General features: G+C 37.6%; 1 protein-coding gene and 2 pseudogenes across 3 annotated transcripts; all 3 read left to right on the top strand.

The window, feature by feature from the left end:
- The first annotated feature begins 5,217 nt into the window (after window positions 1-5,217).
- On the top strand, window positions 5,218-5,733 carry LOC306661112 (fatty acid-binding protein 5-like; annotated as a pseudogene). The gene has a single exon. The product of its transcript is annotated as a fatty acid-binding protein 5-like (transcript).
- A 1,643-nt stretch (window positions 5,734-7,376) lies between these two features.
- Window positions 7,377-8,532, top strand: LOC306661196 (transcription elongation factor A protein-like 9). Its single transcript, XM_079140025.1, has one exon. The coding sequence runs from the start codon at window positions 7,582-7,584 to the stop codon at window positions 7,906-7,908; it is 327 nt and encodes a 108-aa protein (XP_078996151.1). The 5' UTR covers window positions 7,377-7,581; the 3' UTR covers window positions 7,909-8,532.
- A 10,384-nt stretch (window positions 8,533-18,916) lies between these two features.
- LOC306661111 (small ribosomal subunit protein eS6-like) lies at window positions 18,917-21,058 on the top strand (annotated as a pseudogene). Its single transcript has 2 exons — window positions 18,917-19,554; window positions 20,926-21,058. The product of its transcript is annotated as a small ribosomal subunit protein eS6-like (transcript).
- Window positions 21,059-23,495: the final 2,437 nt, after the last annotated feature.

The following is a 23,495-nucleotide window of genomic DNA, read 5'->3' as shown; positions in this document are numbered from 1 at the left end:
GTGGAAAAGTAGTGTGCTTGGGGAATGTGTATCTTTGTGTTATAGTTTATGTGTATGTGATAGGTGTGCGTGTTGTAAGATCCATCACTGTTAAACACCACTGTCATGAGAAGGACAATCATAGGAAAAATAACTTCCGAATTCCCTTAGCATAAAATACTTTTCAATGTAAGATTTTATCAGAGCATTATAGTTATACATAGCATTTGGGTTCACTTTGACAAAATCATGTGTGCATGGAATTTGATTTACTCTATTTCAACCCCCAGTTCCCTTCCTTTTCCTACCCTCTTCCCTTCCTCTATTCTCCTTCTTCCTCTACTGATCTTCCTTTTGCTTATTCATTTATTTATTTATTTATTTTTGATTGGTGCTTTCTACATATCCATAAAGGTGGAATTCCCTATAGTATATTTATATATGCACATACTCTACTTTTGTTAAATCTATCCCACATTTCCTCCCCTTTCCCATCTGTTACCATTTAGATATGAGGTGTCCCCCAAAAGCTCAAATGTGAGACGATGCAAGAAAGTTTAGAGGTGGAATGGTTGGGTTATGAGAGCCTTAACCTAATCAGTATATTAGTCCACTTGAATCAATGAACTGGGTGGTAACTGTAGGCAGGTAGGGTTTGGCTAGAGGAAGTAGGTCACTGGGGGTGTGCCTTTGGGGCATATATTTTGTCCCTTGCCAGTGGAGTTCTATCTCTGCTTCCTGATGACCATGTTCTGAACTGCTTTCCTTCATCACTTTCTTCCTCCATAATGTTTTGCCTCACCCTGGGCCCTGAGCAATGGAGCCAGCTCTCTATTGACTGAGACCTCTGAAACCATGAATGCCAAATAAACTTTAACACTCAGAATTTTTCTTATCGGGTCTTCTGGTCAAAAAAAATGAAAAAGCTAACTAAAACACTGTATCTCCTCCCTCCCTCTCAATCTTCTTCTTCTCCTATTCTATTGATCTTCTCTATATCTTTACAATCTCCTCACACAGTTTTTTCCCTAATTTTTCTCCGGCTTCCACATGTGAAAGAAAACATTTGATCCTTGATTTTTCTGAGTCTGGCTTATGTCACATAGCATGATGTTCTCCATTTTCATCCCTTTACTGGAAAATGCCATAAATTTTATTCTTCTTTGTGGCTAAGTAAAATTCTATTGTGTATATACCACATTTTCTTAATCCATTCATGTATTGATGAGCATCTGGGCTGATTCCATAATTTGGCTATTATGAATTGTGCTGCTATAAACACTGATGTGATTATATCACTGTAGTATGCTGATTTGAATTTTTTTGGATAAATACCAAGGAGTGGGATAGCTGGGTCATATGGTGATTCCATTTCTAGATTTTTTTAAAGAATTTCCATACTGCTTTCCAGGGGATTATGCTAATTTGCAGTCCCACCAACAATGTATGAATGTACCTTTTTCCCATATCCTCACCAGTATTTATTATGATTTGTATTCTTGATAATTACCATTCTGACTAGAGTGAGATGAAATGTCAATGTAGTTTTGATTTGCATTTCTCTGATTGGTAGATATGTTGAACATTTTTTCTCATATTTATTGACCATTTCTCTAATTTTGAGAAATTTCTTTTTAGTTCTTTTACACATTTATTGATTGGGTTGTATGCTTTTATGATATTAAATTTTTGAGTTCTTTATTCTGGATATTAATCCCCTGTCAGAGGAGTAGCTGGCAAACATTCCCTTCTATTCTGTAAGTTCTCTCTTAATGCTTTTAATTGTTTCCTTTGCTATGCAGAAGCTTTTTAATTTGTTGCCATCCCACCCATTGATTCTTGCTTTCACTTCTTGATCTTTACAGGTCTTGTTTAGGCATCTTCTTGACAGTGATGGAGTGTAAACCCTATGTTTTCTTACAGCATTTGCAAATTTTCTGATCTAATTCCTAAGTTCTTGATTCACTTTGATTTGATCTTTGTGTAGGATGATAGGAATATCTTCTACGTATGGATATCCAGTTTTCCCAGCACTATTTGTTAAAAAGGCCATCTTTTCTCCAACACGTATTTTTGGAACCTTTGTCAAGTATCAGATGACTAAGTTATATATTAGATAGAAATGTAAAATTATACATGGAAAGAAATGCAACATTTTTGAGGACTTAGTATGTTCCCAATACTATTTGCTATTGTCTGAAAATGTGTATCCTCTGTTTTAGTTAGCTTTTTCACCACTGTGGTCAAAAGACTTGACAAGAATAATTTTAGGGGAGGAAATTTTTTTTATGCTCATGGATCTCAGTCCATAGATGACCAATTTCATTGTTGTGGGCCCAAAGTGAGGCAAAACATCATGACGGAAGGGCATGGTGGAGGAAAGCAACTCAGGACATGGCAATCAGGAAGCAGAGCTAGAAGTCTGCTCACTAGGGACAAAATACATACCCCAAAATCATGCCCCAGTGGCCAACCTCCACCAGTCACACCTGACTGTCTACAGTTACCAATCAGTTAATCTGTATCAGTGGATTAATTCACCAATTATGTTACAACTCTCATAATCACTTCACCTCTAAATGTTCTTGCATTGTCTCACACATGAATTTTTGGGGGATACTACATATCCAAACCATAATACTCTGCCCCTCATTCCCAAAATCTCATGCCCATCACACAATTCAAAATATATTTAGTCCATTTTCAAGAGTTCCCATAGTCTTAACAGTTTCGGTATTACCCAAAAGTCCAAGTCCAAAGCCTCCTCTGAGACTCAAGGAAAACTCTCAGTGTGAGCCCCTATAAAAATCAAAAGCAAGTTATATACATTTGCTATGTAATGGCACAGAATAAACATATTCATTCCACAGGGAGAAATAGAGGCATAAAAAGAAGAGATGAAACAAAACCAAGATCAAAATCCAGCTGAGCAAACAAGTCCTATTGCTCCACATTCAACATCTGGAGAATAAGGCATTGTGATGTTCTCACCAAAGGACTTGTGCAGTTCCATCTCTACAGCTTTGTTGATTGCAACCCACATGGTCTCTCTTTTGGCTTTTTTTTCTGCTCATTCCTGTAATTTTCCTGGGCAGTCATCCCACACTACTGATATTTCTTAATCTTGGCAGATCTATACTATAGCTTTGTCTTTTTTCTAATTTCTTCATCTATTACCCTCTCAGGGATAGCCACAGGGAATTCAACCCTGCTATACTTTGCCTGGATGCCCAGGCCTTCCTTTAAAATATTGGTGGAAACTTCCATGATACCCTAAGTCTAGCACCCAGGATTCTTGCAGAACCAGCATGACACAGTTGACACCAAAGTCTGTCACCATCTCAAGCAGTAGCCAAGTTTCTAAGGACCATGACTAAAGCAACCTCTGAAGACCTGGGTAGCTGAGCATTATGAAAAAACTTCCTAGGTTCCCCTATGCAATCAGGGTGCCCCATAGTCTCTTCTCAAAGAAATTTTTACTTTTACACCCTTGAGTCTGAGATGGGTGTGCCCTCGCCATCCTGAGATGCCCTCAAGCCATCTTCCCTATTACCTCTGGGTAAAATATTTAACAGCTCTTCAGGCTATAACATCTTTAACAACCACACCTTCCTTAGCCCCAGCTTTACTCACAGTTTTCTGGGAAAATGAAAGCTTTTCAAATCTTTCTACTTTGCTTTCCTGATTATCACAGTAAACGTGGACCAAAGATCTCCATCAATAACCGTGCCACCACCTGAATGCTGTACTGCCTTAAAATTTCCTCTGCCAGATTAAGTAGTCCACCACTAATGAATATTAACATTCAAGAAGCTAAGTGAACTCCACATGGGATGAATTCAGAGAATCACTTAGAAGACATTATAAGTACTGGAAGTTAACCCAGTGGTAGAACATTTGCCTGGCATTTGTGAAGCCCTCAGTTTGAGCCCCAGCACCACAAGAAGAAAAAAAAAAAAAGAACATATTATAGCAGGTTTGGTGGTACATGCTAATAATCCTAGAAACTCAGGATGCTGAAGCAGGAAAATTATAAGTTCAAGGCCAACCCTGGCAACTTAAGAAAGACCCTGTCTCAAAATAAAAAATAAAAAGGCCCAAGGATATAACTCAGTGATAGAGAGTTTCTGGGTTCAATCCCCAATACTAAAAAAAAAAAAAAAAATACAACTGAGGATGTGGTTCGGGGAAGAGTACTTGCCAAGCATGCCAAATATGAACAAAGCCCTATGTTCAATCCCCAGCATTTAAAAATAATTATAATCAAACTGTCTAAAAACAAATACAGTTGGGCATGGTGGCACATGCTCAGGAGACTGAGGCAGAAGAACTGTGAGTTCAAAGACAGCCTCAGCAATTTAGCAAGACTCTTAAGCAACTCAGTGAGGCCCTGTCTCTATAAAACAAAATGATGTACCCCATGTGTGTACAATGAACCAAAATGTAGTCTGTAAAAATAAAAATTAAATATATATGTGTGTGTGTGTGTGTGTATAACACACACATAGAGAGAGAGAGAGGTGGGGGGCTGGGGATGTTGCTCAGCAGTTAAAAGCCCCTGGATTCAATTCCCAGTACCAAAAAAAAAAAAAGAGAAAGAGAGAGATTTTTTTTAACTTTATAAAGAAAAGATGTTTATTTAGCTCACAGTTGTAGAGACTAAAAGTCCTTGAATGGGCAGCCCCATGTGTTTGATCTCTGGTGAGGCCCCTAGTGGCAGATGGCACTGCAATGGTGGAAGCACATCCAACACACAAAGCAAAGAGAGAATTTTTAAAGCAGCAAAATACAAATGATTTGTCACATACAAAGAATCCTCATTAAGATTATCTGCAGAATTTTCATAGGAAACTTCTGAGGTCAGAAGAGAATGTGCTGATACTCCCAATGTGCTAAAAGAACTGTTAGCCAAAAATCCTATACCTAGCAAAACTATCCTTCAAAAGTGAAGGAAGGAAAAAGAGAGGAATGGTGCACTGAAATTGACCAAATTATGCTGTGTACATATATGAATATACCACAATGAATTTCAACTTTATATAACTCTGTAAGGTTTTTTAAAAACCCTAAATAAATGGAAAGAAGACCAATAGAGTTGAGGAAGGAAAACAGATGGAGGGAGAAAGGAAGGGAAAGAGGAAGTATTGGGGACTAAAGTTGAACAAATTATAGTCCATGCATGTATGATTATATTAAAATGAACATCAATATTATATATAACTGATATAAAACCGTGTGATGCCTGGCACAGCACAGCATACTGCCCAAGTCCAAGCCACTCCCCTCGCCCTGTACACCAGGCCGCCCGCGCACACGCTGGCCACCATTCAGGAGCAGGAAGGAAGATGGCGCCTAGTGGACAGCAAAGGCTTTGATGACTACATGAAAGAACTAAGAGTGGGACTGACTCTGAGGAAAATGGGCACCATGGCATTGCATCATCACCCTTGAAGGCCAAAAGCTCAACAAAAAAACTAAAAGAACTTTGAAAACAACACAGTTTTCTTGTACCCTGGGAGAGAAGTTTGAAGATGGTCTGCAACTTTGTCGATGGTGCATTGGTTCAGCATCAGGAATGGGATGGGAAGGAAAGCACAACAACAAGAAAATTGAAAGATGGGAAGTTAGTGGTGGAGTGTATTATGAATAATGTCACCTGTTCTCAGGTCTATGAGAAAGTAGAATAAAAATTCCATCATCACTCTGTACAGGAGTTAGCTGCAAGAATGAAGAAACTCAGTTCAATGAGCGAATCTCCAGATTGCTTATTTTTTGTTTTTTTTTTTTCATTACTATGTTCGATTATCTCTATCACAAACATGTTACACGCAAGTATTTGAAACTGTTGGTTTAACTAAGCTCATCCCTTTGGTTAGTAAATAAATGTGCTTGGGCTAATAAAAAAATATATTATGTATAGCTGTAATGCACTAATAAAAACATTTTAAAAGATACAAAAAAAAATGAGAGATAAATAAACACACTCCCTGATAAATAAAAGCTGAGGGAGTTCATTCCACTAGATCTGCCCTGCCAAAATATGTAAGGAAATCCCTGCATGGTGGCACATGCCTATAATCTCAGCAACTCAGGAGGCTGAGGCAGCCTCAGCAACTTGGCATGGCCCTGAGCGACTTAGGAAGACCCTGTTTCAAGATAAAAAATTTTTAAAATGGCTGGGGATATGGCTCAGTGGTTAAGTGCCCCTTGGTTAATCTCTAGTACTCCCACCCAAAAAATGTAAGGGAGTCCTGCAAGGTCTAATAAAATAGGAATGGTAAATAATAACTCTAAGTCATATGAAGAAATGAAGATTTCATGTAAGGTAAATGCATGGGCAATTATAAAAGCTAGTATTATTGTAACAGTGGTTGGTAACTCCTTTTTTTTCTTTTTTGATATGAGCTTGATACGTTTTCATTGGTGCATGTTAATGATACAGAACTGTAGGTTTCATGTGGCATGTTCATACATGTACATAATACAATTTGATCAATTTCATTCCTCAGTACTTCTGTTTGCCCTTCCCACCTCCCTCACCCTGATTCCCTTCCTCACCTCCAGTGATCTCCCTTCTTTTCCTTTTTTCTTTCTATATACCACATATAAGACAAAGCATCTGACATTTGTCTTTCTGTGGTGAGACTAATACATATTTTAAAAACAATCATTAGGCTAATAATTATAGGAGAGTATTACTGTACTTTAGCATAACTCCACATATTATTTTCTACCTAATTTAAGAGACTAATGTATTTTAAATAATTACTGGTGTAAGTTTTAAGGCACAACATATAAAGATGTAATACTGTGACATCAACAACTAAAAGGAGCTATTAATGGACTAAAGGCATATTGTTGAAATTAAACTTGTGTAATTTCATATTAGATCATTATAAGTTTGAGATTTTAAAGTAGTAACAATGTTAAACACAAAGAAAATAGCTACAGAATATTCACAAAAGGAAATGAGAAATGTAAACATTTTGCTACAAGAAAATCAAACAAAAAAGGGATAATAGTGCAGGAAATAGGGACCAGAAACATCTAAATGGCACAGAGGATGCAAAGACCAAAATGGCACAAGTTCCTCTTTAACCATAATTACTACAACTAGGAGCAGATTTAGCTCTCCAACCAAAAGACAGGATTAGCCAAAGGACTTTTTTTTAATGATTCAACTATATGCTATCTACAAGACCCCCACGTTAGAGCCAAAGATCCAAACAAATTAAAAGTGAAAAGATCGGAAAGACATTCCATGCAAACAGTAACCAAAAAAGGGCAGGAATGACTATACCAACATCAAACAATCAATTTTGAGTCAAAAAACAAAAGATTACAACAGATAAGGATACCATACATTAATAAAAGATTTAAAAATCAAGAAGAGTCTGGTCCTTGTTCCCGTCCGGGTACCAGCTTCCTTCAGCAGTGCAGGCAGCAGCCGAGGCCAACGGAATGACTCAACTTGCTGGAATTTTGCAGGTCTGTGGTTCGAACCTCCCAAGGCCACAAAAGTAGGAGAAAGAAGCAGACCGGATCAATACCAGTAATTGCATTCAAAGAGGAAAAAAACAGGAAAGAAGGAAGAGGCATGAGATGAAACCCTGTCAGAAAACTGAAGAAAAATCAGACAATGAGAATGAACCAAAACTTGAGGAAGAGCCAGAGGAAGAGGAAGAACCAGAGGAGGAGGAAGAACCAGAGGAGGAGGAAGAACCAGAGGAGGAGGAAAACGCAGAAGAAACTTTTAGAGAAAGGCTGATTCAATCGCTCCAGGATTTTAAAGAAGATGTACATAACAGGCATTTGAGCAATGAAGATATGTTTAGGGAAGTGGATGAAATAGATGAGATAAGGAGAGTAAGAAACAAACTTATAGTGTGCGTTGGAAGGTCAATGGAAACCATCCTTATCCTTATTTGATGTAGTTTACCTTGATTTATTTTACCTGATATTACCATTGCTATAAAGCTTTCTCTTTATTAGCATTTTCCTGATATATCTTTGCCCATCTTTCTACTTTTAACCCGTTGCTGTTAGTGGTTTTAGAAGTATCTCTTTTTATCTGCATCTCATTGTTTATTGTATTTTGAACCTATCTACAAGTCTCTGTCTTTGAATAGGAGAGATTTACTCACTGTAAAAAAGAGGTTCCCGATAGGATATAAAATGGGAAAAAAAATTACTAAATAATATGTAAATATCATATTTTTGAATAAGGTAAGGGTACATTTGTATATTACATATATGCTCATTTAAAACTTGGGAAGGATGAGAGACAAAAAGTTCACTCAAGCTGGGCATGGTGGCACAGGCCTGTAATCCCAGCAATTTGGGAGGCTGAAGCAGGAGGATCATAAGTTCCAGGCCAGCTTCTGCAATTTAGCAAGACTTTGCCACAAAATAAAAAGGGCTGGGGATGTAGCTCTGTGGTAAGCACTCCTGGGTTCAATTTTCAGTGCTGCCAAGATAAAAAAAAAAAAAAAAATTAGTTTCAGTGGTGGGATTATGAATAAAATCTTCTGCTTGTTTGTATTTTCCATATTCCTAAAAATGAATACACATTATTGTTGCTAAAAATAAAAAATTTTATAACTAAATAAATAAATAAATAAATAAAAATCAAGAAGATATAAACGTAAAAGACCATCAAAATATATAAAGCAGGGCTAGGGTTGTGGCTCAGTGTTAGAGCACTCACCTGACAAGTGTGAGGCACTGGATTCAATTCTCAGCACCACGTATAAATAAATAAAAATAAAGGTCCATCAACAACTAAAACAAAATTTTAAATGTATATATAAAACAAAAACAGAAATGGAGGGAGAAATAGTTTTCTAATAGTAGTTGGTGACTTCAATACTCCTATCCATCTAACGGGTAGAATGACCAGACAGAGGAAATCAAGGAGCTCAATGACACAATAAACCAACCAGATCTCACAGACATACAGAACACTACCCAAAATAAGAACAAACACAGTCTTCTTAAGTACACATGAAACATGTTCCAGGACACACCACATTAGGCCACAAATTAAGCCTCTATAGGTTTAAAAGGATACATATCATGCAAAATATATTCTCTACCACTTAGGATAAAGCTGCAAATCATAACAGAAGGAAGATGTCACCACATTGGATCTGGCAGTGAGTTCTTGGATATGACATTTAAAAAATTAAGAAGTTTGGCCTTGGATTTAGTAGGAACATACCTCAACATTGTAAAAGCTATCTATGTTAAACCCAAGGCTTATATCATTCTAAATGGAGAAAAATTGGAAGCATTCCCTCCAAAAACTGGAACAAGACAAGGATGCCTCTTTCACCACTTCTAGTCCATATAGTCCTTGAAACTCTAGCCAGAGCAATTAGACAGACCAAAGAAATTAAAGGGATATGAATAGAGAAAGAAGAATCACTATTTGCCAACAACATGATTCTATATTTAGAAGATCCAAAAAATTCTACCAGAAACACTCTAGAACTAATAAATTAATTCAGCAAAGTAGCAGGATATAAAATTAACACCCATAAATTGAATGCATTCCTATACATCAGCCATGAATCCACTGAAAGAGAAATTAGGAAAACTACCCCATTCACACTAGTCTCAAAAAGTATCAAATATTTGGGAATCAATCTATATTAAGAAGCAAAAGACCTCTACAATGAAAACTACAGAACACTAAAGAAAGCAATTAAAGAAGAACTTAAAATATGGAAAGATTTCCCATGCTTTTGGATAGGCAGAATTAACATTGTCAAAATGATCATACTACCAAAGGGTTATACAGATTTAATGCAATTCCTATTAAAATCCCAATGACGTTCTTCATAGAAACAGAAAAAGCAATCATGAAATTCATTTAGAAAAATAAGAGACCCAGAATAGCCAAAGCAATCCTTAGCAAGAAGAGTGAAGTAGGAGACATCACAATACCAGACTTTAAATTATACTACAGAGTCATTGTTACAAAAACGGCATGGTATTGTCATCAAAACAGACATGTAAACCAATGGTACAAAATAGAAGACACAGAGACGAAGCCACATAAATACAATTATCTCATACTAGACAAGGCACCAAAAACATACTTTGGAGAAAAGACATGAAAATCTGTATGTAGCAAAATGAAATGAAACCCCTATCTCTCACCTTGCACAAAAATCAACTCAAAGTGAATCAAAGACTTAGCCACTAGAACAGAGACCCTGTGCTAATAGAAGAAAAAGTAGGCCCAAATCTTCATCATGTAGGCTTAGGACTCGACTTCCTTATCAAGTCTCCTAAAGTGCAAGAAGTAAAATCAAGAATCAATAAATGGAAAGATTTCAAACTAAAAAACTTGTGCTCAGCAAAGGACACAACCAATAATGTGAAGAGAGAGCCTACAGAATGGGAGAAAATCTTTGTTATGTGTACCTCAGATAGAGCATTAATCTCCAGAATATATAAAGAACTGAAAAAAACACCAAAAAACAAATAACCCAAACAATAAATGGGTAAAGGAACTGAACAATTTACAGAAAAAATAATCAATCAAAAAATATATGAAAAAATGTTTAACATCTCTAGTAATTAGAGAAATGCAAATCAAAACTACACTGAGATTCCATCTCACTCCAGTCAGAATGCCAATCATCAAGAATACAAGTAACAACAAATGCTGTTGAGGGATGTGGGCAAAAGGGTACACACATACATTGCTGGTGAGACTGCTAATTGGTACAACCATTATGGAAAGCAGTATGGAGATTCCTAAGAAATTTTGGAATGGAACCACCATTTGACCCAGTCATCTCACTCCTAGGTTTATACCTAAACAACTTAAAATCAGCATACTACAGTGACACAGCCACATCAATGTTTATAGCAGCTCAGTTCTCAATAGTTAAACAATGGAACCAACCTAGATGTTCTTCAACAAATGAATAGATAAAGAAACTGTGGTATATATACACAATGGAATATTACTCAACCTTAAAGAAGAATGAAACTATGGCATTTGCTGGTAAATGGATGGAACTGGAGAATATTACGCTAAGCGAAATAAGCCAATCCTAAAGAACCAAAGGCCAAATAAAATATTTTCTCTGATATATGAGTGATAATTCACAATGGGGGTGGGGGTAGAGCATAGAGGTATTAAGGACTAGACAGAGGGGAGTGGAGGGAGGGAAGGGGGCATGGAGGTAGGAATGATAGAATTAATCAAACATTATTACCCTATGTGCATATATGATTACATGACCTCTGTAACTCTATATCATGTACCACCAGACAAATGAGAAGTTATTCTCCATTTATGTATGATGTGTCAAAAATGCATTCTACTGTCATGTATAACTAGTAGAACAAAAAAAATTTTTAAAAAAAGGAAAAGACAAGTATTGGTGGGGATGTGGAAAAAATGCAAAGTGATGCAGCTACTATAGAAAATATAGCAGTTTCTCAAAATTTTTAAAGCAGCATTCCCATGTAACACAGCAATTCCACTTCTAAGTATCTATACTTTCAAAAAGAATTGAAAGTAGGGTCTCAAAGAGTTGTACACCCGTGTTTACAGCAGCACCATTCACAATATCTAAACTGCAGAAGCTATCCCAAGCATTCAAGTCTGACGAATGACTAAGCAAACTATGGAATATTATTCAGTCTTTGGCAATATGCTGCTACATGGATGAACCCTGAGGTCATTTTGTTAAGTGAAATAACCAGTCACAGAAAGACCAACTGTATGATTCCACCTACATGAGGCACCTAGAGTAGTCAAAACTATAGAGAAAGACAATAAAAATAGTGCTTGCCATAGGGCAGGAGGGACTAGGGAGTCATTGTTTAATGGGTATAGAATGTCAGTCTTGCAATGCAGATAACTCTTTTCATGCAAAACATGAATATACTTAGTACCATTGAACTGTACACTTAAACATGGTTAAGATATTAAATTTCATGTGTTGGTTTTTTTATCTCTTTTTAAAATAAATAGTAAAGAAGACATGAATTTTTATCAAAATTATTCTCAAAAAACAAAGCCCACAGTAATAGAATGTTGCCACAATGAAAAAAAAAAAAAAAAAACTGGGGAAAAATACATAATCATTTAAAAAAAAACAATCTTTGAAAAGGATAAGGGTGCTCCTAGAGTTTACTAGCTGCTAACTTCCACATAAAATCCTAACCTCTGAAGAAAGAGAATCACAACAGCAGCATCTACCCAGATTTTAACCAGTAGTTTCATAATTCATTATGATCAACTTGGTTGGGATCCCTGGATTGCCAATGTTAACTTTATTGTGCTAAATGCAATTAATTACCCTATAAACCCGTTAAGCCTTGGGATACTGATGATTTAACATTTAGACAAAAGTATATTAAAATATTATAAAATTTTAAGATTTAGTCAAGAAATCAACAACATCTATGAATATACAATCCTCCTTTCCCAAAGGATACAACTCCAGTCCCAAAATAAATCTTTAAATCTAAACAGCTATAATAATGTTCCAACCAATGATTTTATATTATCATAATATCTAAAGATATAAATTGTTTTAGGATATTAAGAAAACGTTGATAATAACGCATTTAGGAAATACAGAACAACATTCTGTTACCGTGGGTTTTGTTTTTAGATCAATGATTCGATAAAAATCATGTGTCCCTTTCCATTTATTTTGAAACAAGATAAGAATCTACCACACTAAAATGCCTCTAGCTCTATACATAGTACCTTAGCAATAAAAATTTATTATCAAAGAATGGCTCTAGCTTCAGCTCATCCAAAGAGCTCCTCCTACCGGTTTTCCAAAATATAAGAGACTGAAGAGAAGACCTTCCACTAAAGGACAGAGCTCGACAAAATAGAGGAGGAGGAACCAAAAGCTGAAGCCCCCAGGTCAGAGCCTGGTCTCTGGTTCCTGGAACAGGACAGACTGAAGGTCATACCGTGACCTGGGCCAAGCTTCCAGGTTCATTCTCCAGGCCTTTCCCCCTACCCAAGCTGCCCTGTCCAGGAACTGTGCTTATTTGCCACTTCACAAGGGCTTTCTGAAAATAATACTTAACTCACAGCAGTGCAGCTCAAATAAGGAAACACCAAGCAAATGACGGAGGAGTGGGAGAGAATTTTCGAAGCAGGCACCTCTTCCCATCATCCCCAGCATTCCTCCAAAGACCATCTCTCCTCTGCACACACATCTTGAAGAGGAAATGAAAGGTAATTCAGGCATCAAACAATTGTTTCTTTTTTTAAACAAGCCATTAGTTATAGGTTTCTAATTGATTCTAAATGCTTAATTAATCTCTGACATTTTTGGTGAGTGAGTAGTAGATTTCGCTTTTTCAGTCCTCCAGCAGGAGGGCACACAGAACCACAAAAAGTGAACAGGGACAACTACCCCAAACTCAATGCGTGGGGTGGGGAGGAAGGAACTGGGGCAGGAGTTTTCCTTCCCTCTCAATGTCATCTGCACTATTTGAAGTTTTATAATGAGCAGGTTTTATATATAACTTCTCCCAAATTTTATTTTAAGGAATAATCTAAAATAATATTATCTACCATATATTTACACATCCAAGCAGTAAGCCATGTTCATTCTTTGTCCACTTACTTCTATCATCCCACAGAGTCTCTCCTTTCAGGCCCTAGACCCCAGAGCAGGCACTGCAGGGGCTACATTGACAATTCTTGCAATAGCATGGAGTGCAGCTACGTGCCAAGAATTTTATCAGAACAATCCCATTTAACCCTCACCCAAGATGTCATACTGGGATCACAGCCATTCCTGAAATGAGGAAACAAAGTACAGAGAGATTCAGTAAATCGCTCCAGACCCTTCAGCTGGGACACATGGCCCAGGCAATTTGGCTTCAAAAGCACCCTTCCTGGCCGTGCTGTTTTGCCTCCCTACAGATGAGAACCCTTCCTACCTCTGGAGGTTTGCAATCTAGTTGGGGAGAAATGGAGGAACTAAGCACAGTCCTGCATGGTAAATGGCACAATAAGACACAAAGAGAAAAAGAAGAAGAAAACTTGACCGAGTGTGGCAGGAGGGTTGTGCATCGTCAAGGAACAATGGAACATCAAAGGAGAGCTGGCCTCTCCACAAGAGGGAAGGCAAGACCCACAGGTGACTGGCCAGTGCATGTCAGCAGTTGGTCAGTGATTTACACAGATTTACACTTACTAACTAGAGAGTAAGTAATGGATAACCCAAAATTAAAATAACTTGCCTAAAATGGTTTCAGGTACCAGAGCCAAGTTCTCTAACTCAGAGACCCTGCAGGAGGCCACTAGCCTGAGGCTACCAGTGCCTAATCAATCTGAAACCCAATTTAAAATTCGAACAAATTTAAGTCTAAGCTGGTGTGGTGGTGGCAGATGCCTGTAATCCTAGGGCATTCAGAGGCTGAGGCAGGAGGTTCTTGAGTTCAAAGCCAGCCTCAGCAATTTAGTGAGACCCTCTCTCTAAATAAAATATAAAAAGGGGCTGGGAATGTGGCTCAGTGGTTAAGCTCCTGGGTTCATTTCCCAATACCAAAAGAAAAAAAGTTTAATTTTAGTCTAGTCTTCGCCAATCCTAAGCAGCTGAGCTTCAACCAATCACAGACTGCCAGGATATCAGACCTTAACCAAATAAGGTGTTTTAGTCAGCTTTTTCACTGCTGTGACTAAAGGATCTGATCAGAACAACTAAAGGGAAGGAAATATTTATTTGAGGGTCACGGTTTCAGAGGTCTCAGTCCATAGACAGTGAGCTCCATTCCTCAGGGCTCAAAGTGAGGCTGAACATCACGGCAAAAAAGTGTGGCAGAGGTACTCAGCTCACATGAAGATCAGAAAGCCCAGAGAGATCTCTACTCACCAGATACAAATATATACCCAAATCCACACCCCCAATGCCCCACTTCCTCCAGCCACACACTACCTGCCTTCAATCCCATCAGGTGATTAATTCACTGATTGCATAAAGGCTCTGGCAACCCAATCATTTCTCCTCTGAACCCTCTTGTATTGCCTCACATGTGAGCTGTTGGGGGGCACCTCACATCCAAACCATAACATAAAGCAAAGGAGCCATAACCAATCCAGCCAGTCTGCACTTTACTCCCCTTTATAACTATAAATACTGTCGCTGCTGAGGGAGCAAACTGAATTATTTTTATTCTAAGTACTGTCAGATCCATAAGTAGTTCTTTGATAAAAAATTAAAATTAAAAAAAAAAAACTCCTAAATATAAATTGTGAAAGGCTTTTCGTTTTTCTGACCAAAGTCAACCAGCTACAGAATGGACTCCCATAAGATGAACTTCCACCTCTGGAAACGTTTGTGCAGATGTTAACATCTGTCACCCTGTCATGGAAGACCTCAGATGAAAGTATAGACTACGTGGCCCCTAAGGGCCCTTAAACCTAGAGATGATACTATTCCATAGAATAACTCTGGGTTTCCACGGTAACACAGGAACTCTGAGAGATGGAGTCACAAGTGAAATCCTACTTGGCACTGGTTTTGTTTCTGTGACAACATCATCAGTTCTTTGAAGATAAAAATTGAGTTTCGTCCCCTTTGTTATCAGGGTCCTCACTCTTCTCGAGGTCACACAATAACCTTGAAGAGACAAGTCTAATGACTCTCTTCTCATTTTACTTCATCTCTTGGCAGCGGGACCCTTCCTCCCTGAAGCTCTTCTTTCTCTTGGTTTCCATAGCTCTACACTTCTCCAGCTTCCTCCCTACCTGCCCACTGCACTAGCTGTTCCCTCTCCATCTCTTTTGCTGGCTTCTCCTCCTCTTCCAACCTTCATAACAGTGTGACCTGAAACAGTTCTGGACCACCTTCTGGTAGATCTGTACTCTTTCCCCAGATCTTCTTTCCCATCTCAGTAGATTGTTCAACCAAAAAAAAAAAAAATCCTCTTTCCCTCCATCCCCACATCTAATCCAAAGGCATAAACTATTGTTTCCCTCTAAAATAATATTTTGAAATCAACCAGTTCTCTCCATTTCTACTATTTCCACTTGAATTCAAAGCCCCTGAGTTACCTGGCTTTTCTGAAATAAACCAGGTATTCTTCCTGCTTCCATTTTGCCCTATAGTCACTCTTCTAGAAGCTAAAATGATTTTTTTTAACTCTTATGTATCTTCTGACTACTCTTAGAATGACATCTAAACTCTTTACCAGGGCCTTACAAGATCCCACGTGACCCAATCCAGGTTTCTCTTCCTGATTTTCCGTTCTCCCTCCCCTGCTCAGTAGGCTCCAGTTACAAGAGCTCCTTCCAGTCCCTCAAACATGCCTAGTTTACACCCACCTCAGGGCCTTTGCACTTGTTTTCAATGAGATGCATTTCTCCCTCACATTCTCATTGCTAACTCTATTTCCTTAAACTGTACTTTCTCAGAGAGGTCTTTTCTCACCCCATGGCAATTGCTCTCAATTATATTATCCTATTTTAATTTTTTCGTGGATTCTTCAACTGTTTTTCGTTTAATCCCAATGAACAGTAAACTCTGAGACAGGTGGAACTTCATCTACCATGCTCATCAACATCCCAGTTTCCTACAATGATGCCTGGCACATAACAGGTACTCAATAAATATTTGTGCAAGAAATTAATTATAATCATTTTTAAAAGGGATTTGGTCAACTGAGTCTAGTGGCGATTTTATGCCACAACTGGAGTCACAGGTGTTTAAAACATCAATCTCTGTTATGAACAAGTGATGAGAGAGTCCTGAGTTTCCCAAGTTGCCCTAACAAGTTCACATTGGATCTGTGCCTTGTGAGTGGTTCTGGAAAAGATTGCAACCAATAACTCCTAAGTTCAACTTCTTTCATCCTGCATTCCAGATTTCTTAGCCTTGCATTTCTGATTTCTTAATGTAGGAAACAGAGCTTAAATGATGAAGTAACCTCTTTCTTTCAGGACCCCACAGTGTCGTTATATGAAATAGACACCAATGGGTGTTAACAGTGCCCGTTTGAGTCAAGACATGAATTATCTTATTTATATTGTCAGATATGTGTCATATTCTCCTAGAGAACTATCCAAAAGAAAGGTCATGACCCACTTCCAATTTCACATGAAGAAGTCCTGTGCAATCTCTGCCACCTCCAATGAGCATGTGGTTCCATGGCAAGCACATTTTCAGAAATGTGCATTATTTTTAGATATTAAAACAAATCTCATAAGGGGGATTAAGGATTATGTGTTATCAATGTAAAGAGAAAATAATTCTTAATCATGACTGTATTCTGTGAAAAAATGACTTCCTTTCATTGGATTTTGGTTTAAACCATTGTACTGAAATTGAACACTGAAAAGTTGTCTAGGTAACATATTTATAGTCATCAAGTGGAAAACCACAATTTGCCATCAGTATTCTATTATTTCTATACTGTTCAGTTTTTTGTGACCTGAATAAGTAAGCCCTGGTGAATTCATAGAATGAAAATTCCACTAAGATATGTAGAAGCAAAGATAAAGTCTCTCATCTCTTCTTTCCAAGAAGATGAACTTGATGAAGACGAATGTCATACTTTCAAAAGCAAGGCTGTGTCCTGAACCCCCACAGGCAGAGCCCCACTTCACAAGGGATGCATAGGGGGTCACCCAGGGACTGGCCTAAATAAGGTGAACCAAGAGCAAAAATATTTTTTATAGCAGAATAACTCAGGAAAACATATTTCAAAATTGAATTATCAGAATTATTGTTCATCATCTTCACATCTCCCTTTGCATATCTAATCACAGCTGAATATTTCATTTCCAACTCCCCTATTAATGGTGCAACTCTGAATTAATTTCATTTTCCCAGTTGGTAATATGCTACATTGCTTGATGAGGTTTTTAAAAGATTTGCAAAGAAAAGATGCCAGAACAGTGTGAAATATCATTCTATCTCTGGAGAAGAAAGGCTAGAGATCATACCAGCCATCAAAATTACCAGAAAACACCTGAAATTGTTTAGTGTGTAAACTCCAAACACTTTGATCAATCCCCTGACATGAATATCCATATCCTTCATCTGCTTTTATTTTTTTTTTTGGGGGGGGGAGGTGAGGTACCAGGGATTGAACCCAGGGGCACTCAACCACTGAGCCACATCCCCAGCCTGATTTTGTATTTTATTTAGAGGTAGGGTCTCACTGAGTTGCTTAGTGCCTCACTTTTGCTGAGGCTGGCTTTGAACTTGAGATCCTCCTGCCTCAGCCTCTGGAGTCACTGGGATTACAGGTGTGTGCCACTGCACCCAGCTCTTCATCTGCATTTATTCATCCAACAAATGCTATGAGGATGTGATACACTGATGAGATGAAGTGGAGTGGGTCTGCGTGTGCATGCACGTATATGAGGAAAAAGAAGAAACACTTTTCCCCAGAGTGTGTCAGAGATGTATGATTCTTAATGATTTCTGTTTACTCACATTCGCTGTTTAAATTTCCCATCCTCCTAACATCTGAGCCATGCTGAATTAATGGAAGAAAATGGTAATTGTTCATGAGGGGAACAAAACAGAACACCACATTAAGAAATCATTGGTAAACCTGTTATCCATTATCACCATCTTACCCTAAAAACTGAACAAATAAAATCACAGGAACTGAAGTTTTATTCTTATTCAAACAAAAGGCATTTTTCCTTCTCTGAACTGTAAACTCCTCTCTCCAGGACAGAATCTATGTTGTGTCTCTGGGTCCTAACCCAAAGCCCTACACATCAAAGGTTCTAAATACATGTTTTCTGCTTGAGATAATAATGAATTCCTCTTAATTCCAATCAGGAAATACACTTCATATATTTACTCATTAGACCCGTGTTTCTCAAAATATGTTCCACAAAAGGTACAAGTCTTGAAATATTTATGATTCTTCTATTAAAAAATGAGCTCTTTTTTGTGGCACCTTGTGGTCCATCAGTTGCTCCAAAATGAAGCTGAATATCTCCTTCCCAGCCACTGGCTGCCAGAAACTCATTAAAGTGGACAATGAACACAAACTTCGTACTTTTTATGAGAAGCATATGGTCCCAGAAGTTGCTGCTGATGTGCTGGGTGAAGAATGGAAGGGTTACGCGGTCTGAAATCAGTGGTGGGAATGACAAACAAGGTTTCCCCATGAAGCAGGGTGTCTTGACCCATGGCCGTGTTCGTCTGCTACAGAGTAAGGGGCACTCCTGTTACAGACCAAGGTGAACTGAGAGAGAAAGTGCAAATCTGTTCGAGGTTGCATTGTGGATGCCAATCTGAATATTCTCAACTTAATTATTGTTAAAAAAAAAAAAAGAGAGAGAGAGAGAGAGAAGAATATTCCTGGACTTATGGATAGTACCATACCTCATAGGAACCCAAAAGAAATAGTAGAATTTGCAAACTTTTCAGTCTCTCCAGGGAAGATGATGTCTGCCAATATGTTGTCAGAAAACCCTTAAACAAGGAAAGTAAAAAAAACCCAGGCCAAACCACCTAAGATTCAGCATCTTGTTACTCCACGTGTCCTGCAACACAAGTGCCAGCATATTGCTCTGAAGCAACAGCATACTAAGACAAATAAGGACAGGTAGATCAATGGTACAGAATAGAGGACACAGACACAAACCCAAATAAATACAATTTTCTCATATTAGACAAAAGTGCTAAAAATATGCAATGGAGAAAAGATAGCCTCTTCAACAAATGGTGCTGGGAAAACTGGAAATCCATATGCAACAGAATGAAAATAAACCCCTATCTCTCACCCTGCACAAAAATCACTCACAATGGATCAAGGACCTTGAAATCAGACCAGAGACCCTGCATCTTATAGAAGAAAAAGTAGGTCCAAATCTTCAACTCGTTGGCTTAGGATCAGACTTCCTTAACAGGACTCCCATAGCACAAGAAATAAAAGCAAGAATCAATAACTGGGATAGATTCAAACTAAATAGCTTTCTCTCAGCAAAGGAAACTATCAGCAATGTGAAGAGAGAGCCTACAGAGTGGGAGAATATCTTTGCCACTCATACTTCAGATGGAGCACTAATTTCCAGAATATATAAAGAACTCAAAAAACTCTACACCAAGAATACAAATAACCAATCAACAAATGGGCTAAGAATATGAACAGACACTTCACAGAAGAAGATCTACAAGCAATCAACAAACATATGAAAAAATGTTCATCATCTTTAGTAATAAGAGAAATGCAAATCAAAACTACCCTAAGATTCCATCTCACCCCAATTAGAATGGCAATTATCAAGAACACAAGCAACAATAGGTGTTGGAGAGGATGTGGGGAAAAAGGTACACACATACATTGCTGGTGGGGTTGCAAATTAGTGCAGCCACTCTGGAAAGCAGTATGGAGATTCCTCAGAAAGCTTGAAATGGACCTACCATTTGACCCAGCTATCCCACTCCTTGGCCTATACCCAAAGGACTTAAAATCAGCATACTACAGAGATACAGCCACATCAATGTTCATAGCTGCTCAATTCACAATAGCCAGACTGTGGAACCAACCTAGATGTCCTTCAATTGACGAATGGATAAAGAAACAGTGGTATATATATACAATGGAATATTACTCGCTGTAAAGAATAATAAAATTATGGCATTTGCAGGCAAATGGATGAAATTGGAGAATATCATGCTAAGTGAGATAAGCCAATCTCAAAAATCCAAAGGGCAAATGATCTCACTGATAAGCGGATGATGACACATAATGGGGGGTGGGAGGGGTGCAAGAATGGAGGAAGGAGGGATTGTATAGAGGGATAAGAGGGGCGGGAGGAAAAAAATAACAGAATGAATCAAACATCATTACCCTATGTAAATGTATGATTATGCAAATGATATGCTGTTACTCCAGATACAAACAGAAACAACATGTATCCCATTTGTTAACAATAAAAGTAAATTTTAAAAAAAAGACAAATAACGAAGAGACTACAGAATATGCCAAACTTTTGACCAAGAGAATGAAAGAAATCAAAGAAAAACACAATGAAAAGATTGCCGAGAGACACAGACTGTCCTCTCTGAGAGTTTCAACTTCTAAGTCTGAGTCCAGTCACAATTAAGAATTAAGAGTAACAAATAAATAAGATCTGGCCTTCAAAAAAAAATGGAAAAGAAGTGTACTTCAGTCAAACAAAATTGGGAAATCTAAGTTATATGAAGTTAATTAAATAAGTTTCATTGCAGCAGAATTTCTTAAGAAAACATTTGCCCTGCACTGGAAAACCCAAAGAGAAATTTAAAGTTTGCAATGTAGTCGTCACACCATGAAAGACCAGTATCTTTCAAAACAAGATTTAGGAAATGCTATGTTAGACAAATGTTAAATAAATACCCACTATAAACAAAAAGTAGTGTCCATGGAAACTCTCTCAGCCTTGGTTATTTGTGTCATTTGTAAACAGATGATAATTACACCTATCTCACTGGGTTGTCATGAAATTAAAATAAACTCAGATATATTCAGGCATTGCCAAATACAGTCACAACCTGCATAAAGACATTTCAGTCAATGATGAACCTCATACAAAAGGGTGATCCCATAAGATTATAATGCAGCTAAAAAATTGCTATCACCTAGTGTTTTACTCAAATAGTGCTACAATTGACCACAGTATCTAATTCTGTAACATGCTATACATTATTGTAGCCTAGGATCAGTAGGCTACACATTAAGATGTTCACACAAAGACAAAACCATCTAATAATGCATTTCTCAGAATGTATCCTCATTGTTAAACAATGCATGGTCGTATATAAAAAAAACCAAGATTAGCACAAAGAAAGCCAAAATGAATGTTCTTACTCTGTCAAAGAAGGTAGTGCTAGTGGGAAAATGAAATTGTCTTGAATTTTACTAGATTCATATATATAGGTTTGTGGGTTTGGGGACAGAATTGTGGCATGCGAACCTCAGGCTCTGGTTCAGGAACCAAGTCAGCCCAGCCGTGGAGGTCTCCCACCCAAACTGGGATTTTCATTTCCTTAACTTGATAAAACTCCACCCATCACTGCCTTTCTTAATTAGTCCTATGATCACTCTCACACAGTCACAGGCACTTGCAAGGACCCAAGCATTCAGGCATACACCGGAAGCATAGTGCTTCCAACTGACAAAAAGGACTAAAGTACTTTCTTAGCCAAAGAGCTTGGGCAAAAGAAATATATCATTTAGGGAAATGCAAATGCTGAAAAGTACACTAAACCTGCATTTAGTTTCTAATCTGTTTTTGCACCACTGCATGGCAAAGTTGATTCAAATAAATATTTAAACAAATTCTAAGTTGCACAAAGCGTACAAAAATGTTAGGGCCATTCTGACTTGAAATTGATAAGTGATACACCAGCGCCCTCTGCTGCTAGTTAGCTTTTCTAACAGATTTTTCAGTACATGCAGTGTTTTGCTTTGGATCAGCATTTTGCGTATAAGTTAAAAATTATTAGTAGAATGATAATGAGAATACATAGAATTATTTTGTGTTATAGTCTCAACTCAAAGATATTTTCTGGTCAAAATTGCTTGGAAATTGTGCAGCAATCATGAAGTATATGTTATTGTTCTTTACATTGTAAAATATTCCATTAAAGGTAATTAATGTAGGTATCCTAATGGTATATCAAACAAGCTCAACTTTTCACTAATTATATGTGTAATTTATCCCTCATCTTACATGATCTATTTCTTGGGGTTGCCAGAATAGCATTTATAAACATAGACTTGCATGAGACCGATAAACTAAATACTACTTAAGCTTAAAAGAAAACTAAATTATCAAATAAAAAAATTATTCATTGCTTATCTGAAATTCAAATTTAGCTGGGTTTTCTGTATTTTATCTGATGACCTTAGCTATTTTTATATATGCTCTGTTTCTTTGTAATATTCAGTGTTTTTCCCCTCACATTTCATGACACTGAATAGATTTTAATATATCAAAGCTTAAAGAAAAGAATGCTGAATTAGGGTCCCCTAGGCATGAGATTAAAAGCTTTGTTCTTAAAAGTTATGCAATTAATAGATGAGTGGAATGAGAAAATTTCTGAATTTCTCAACTTTCTTTAGACAACAACAAAAATACTATATAAAACTCATATTGAAAGTTTTGTTTTGCTGGGTGCAGGGGCACAGGCCTGTAATTTTAGCGACCCAGGAGACTAAGGCAGGAGGATTGCAAGTTCAAGGCCAACCTCAGCAACTTAGTGAGGCCCTGAGCAACTTAGCAAGACCCTGTCTTAAAATAAATTTAAAGGGCTGAGGCTGTGATTCAGTGTTTAAGCACCACTGGATTCAATCCTGGTTACCAAAAAATTTTTTATTTTGTTTTAAGAATGGTAAACTAGAAAGGAGGGGTACCCAGATGCAACATTATCCAAAAGCAGTGAGTATCAAGCCCACACACGTGAATCACCTATGGATATCTTAAAACTCAAAGATACAAGCCCCACCTGTAGACTAATTAAATCAGAACCCCTGATGTTGGAACCCCAAGGAAACTTGGG

The sequence above is a fragment of the Sciurus vulgaris genome (assembly GCF_902686455.1).
Source record: "Sciurus vulgaris genome assembly, chromosome: 5".
Taxonomy (NCBI): Eukaryota; Metazoa; Chordata; class Mammalia; order Rodentia; family Sciuridae; genus Sciurus; species Sciurus vulgaris.
This window is presented reverse-complemented; position numbering and strand designations above follow the sequence as displayed.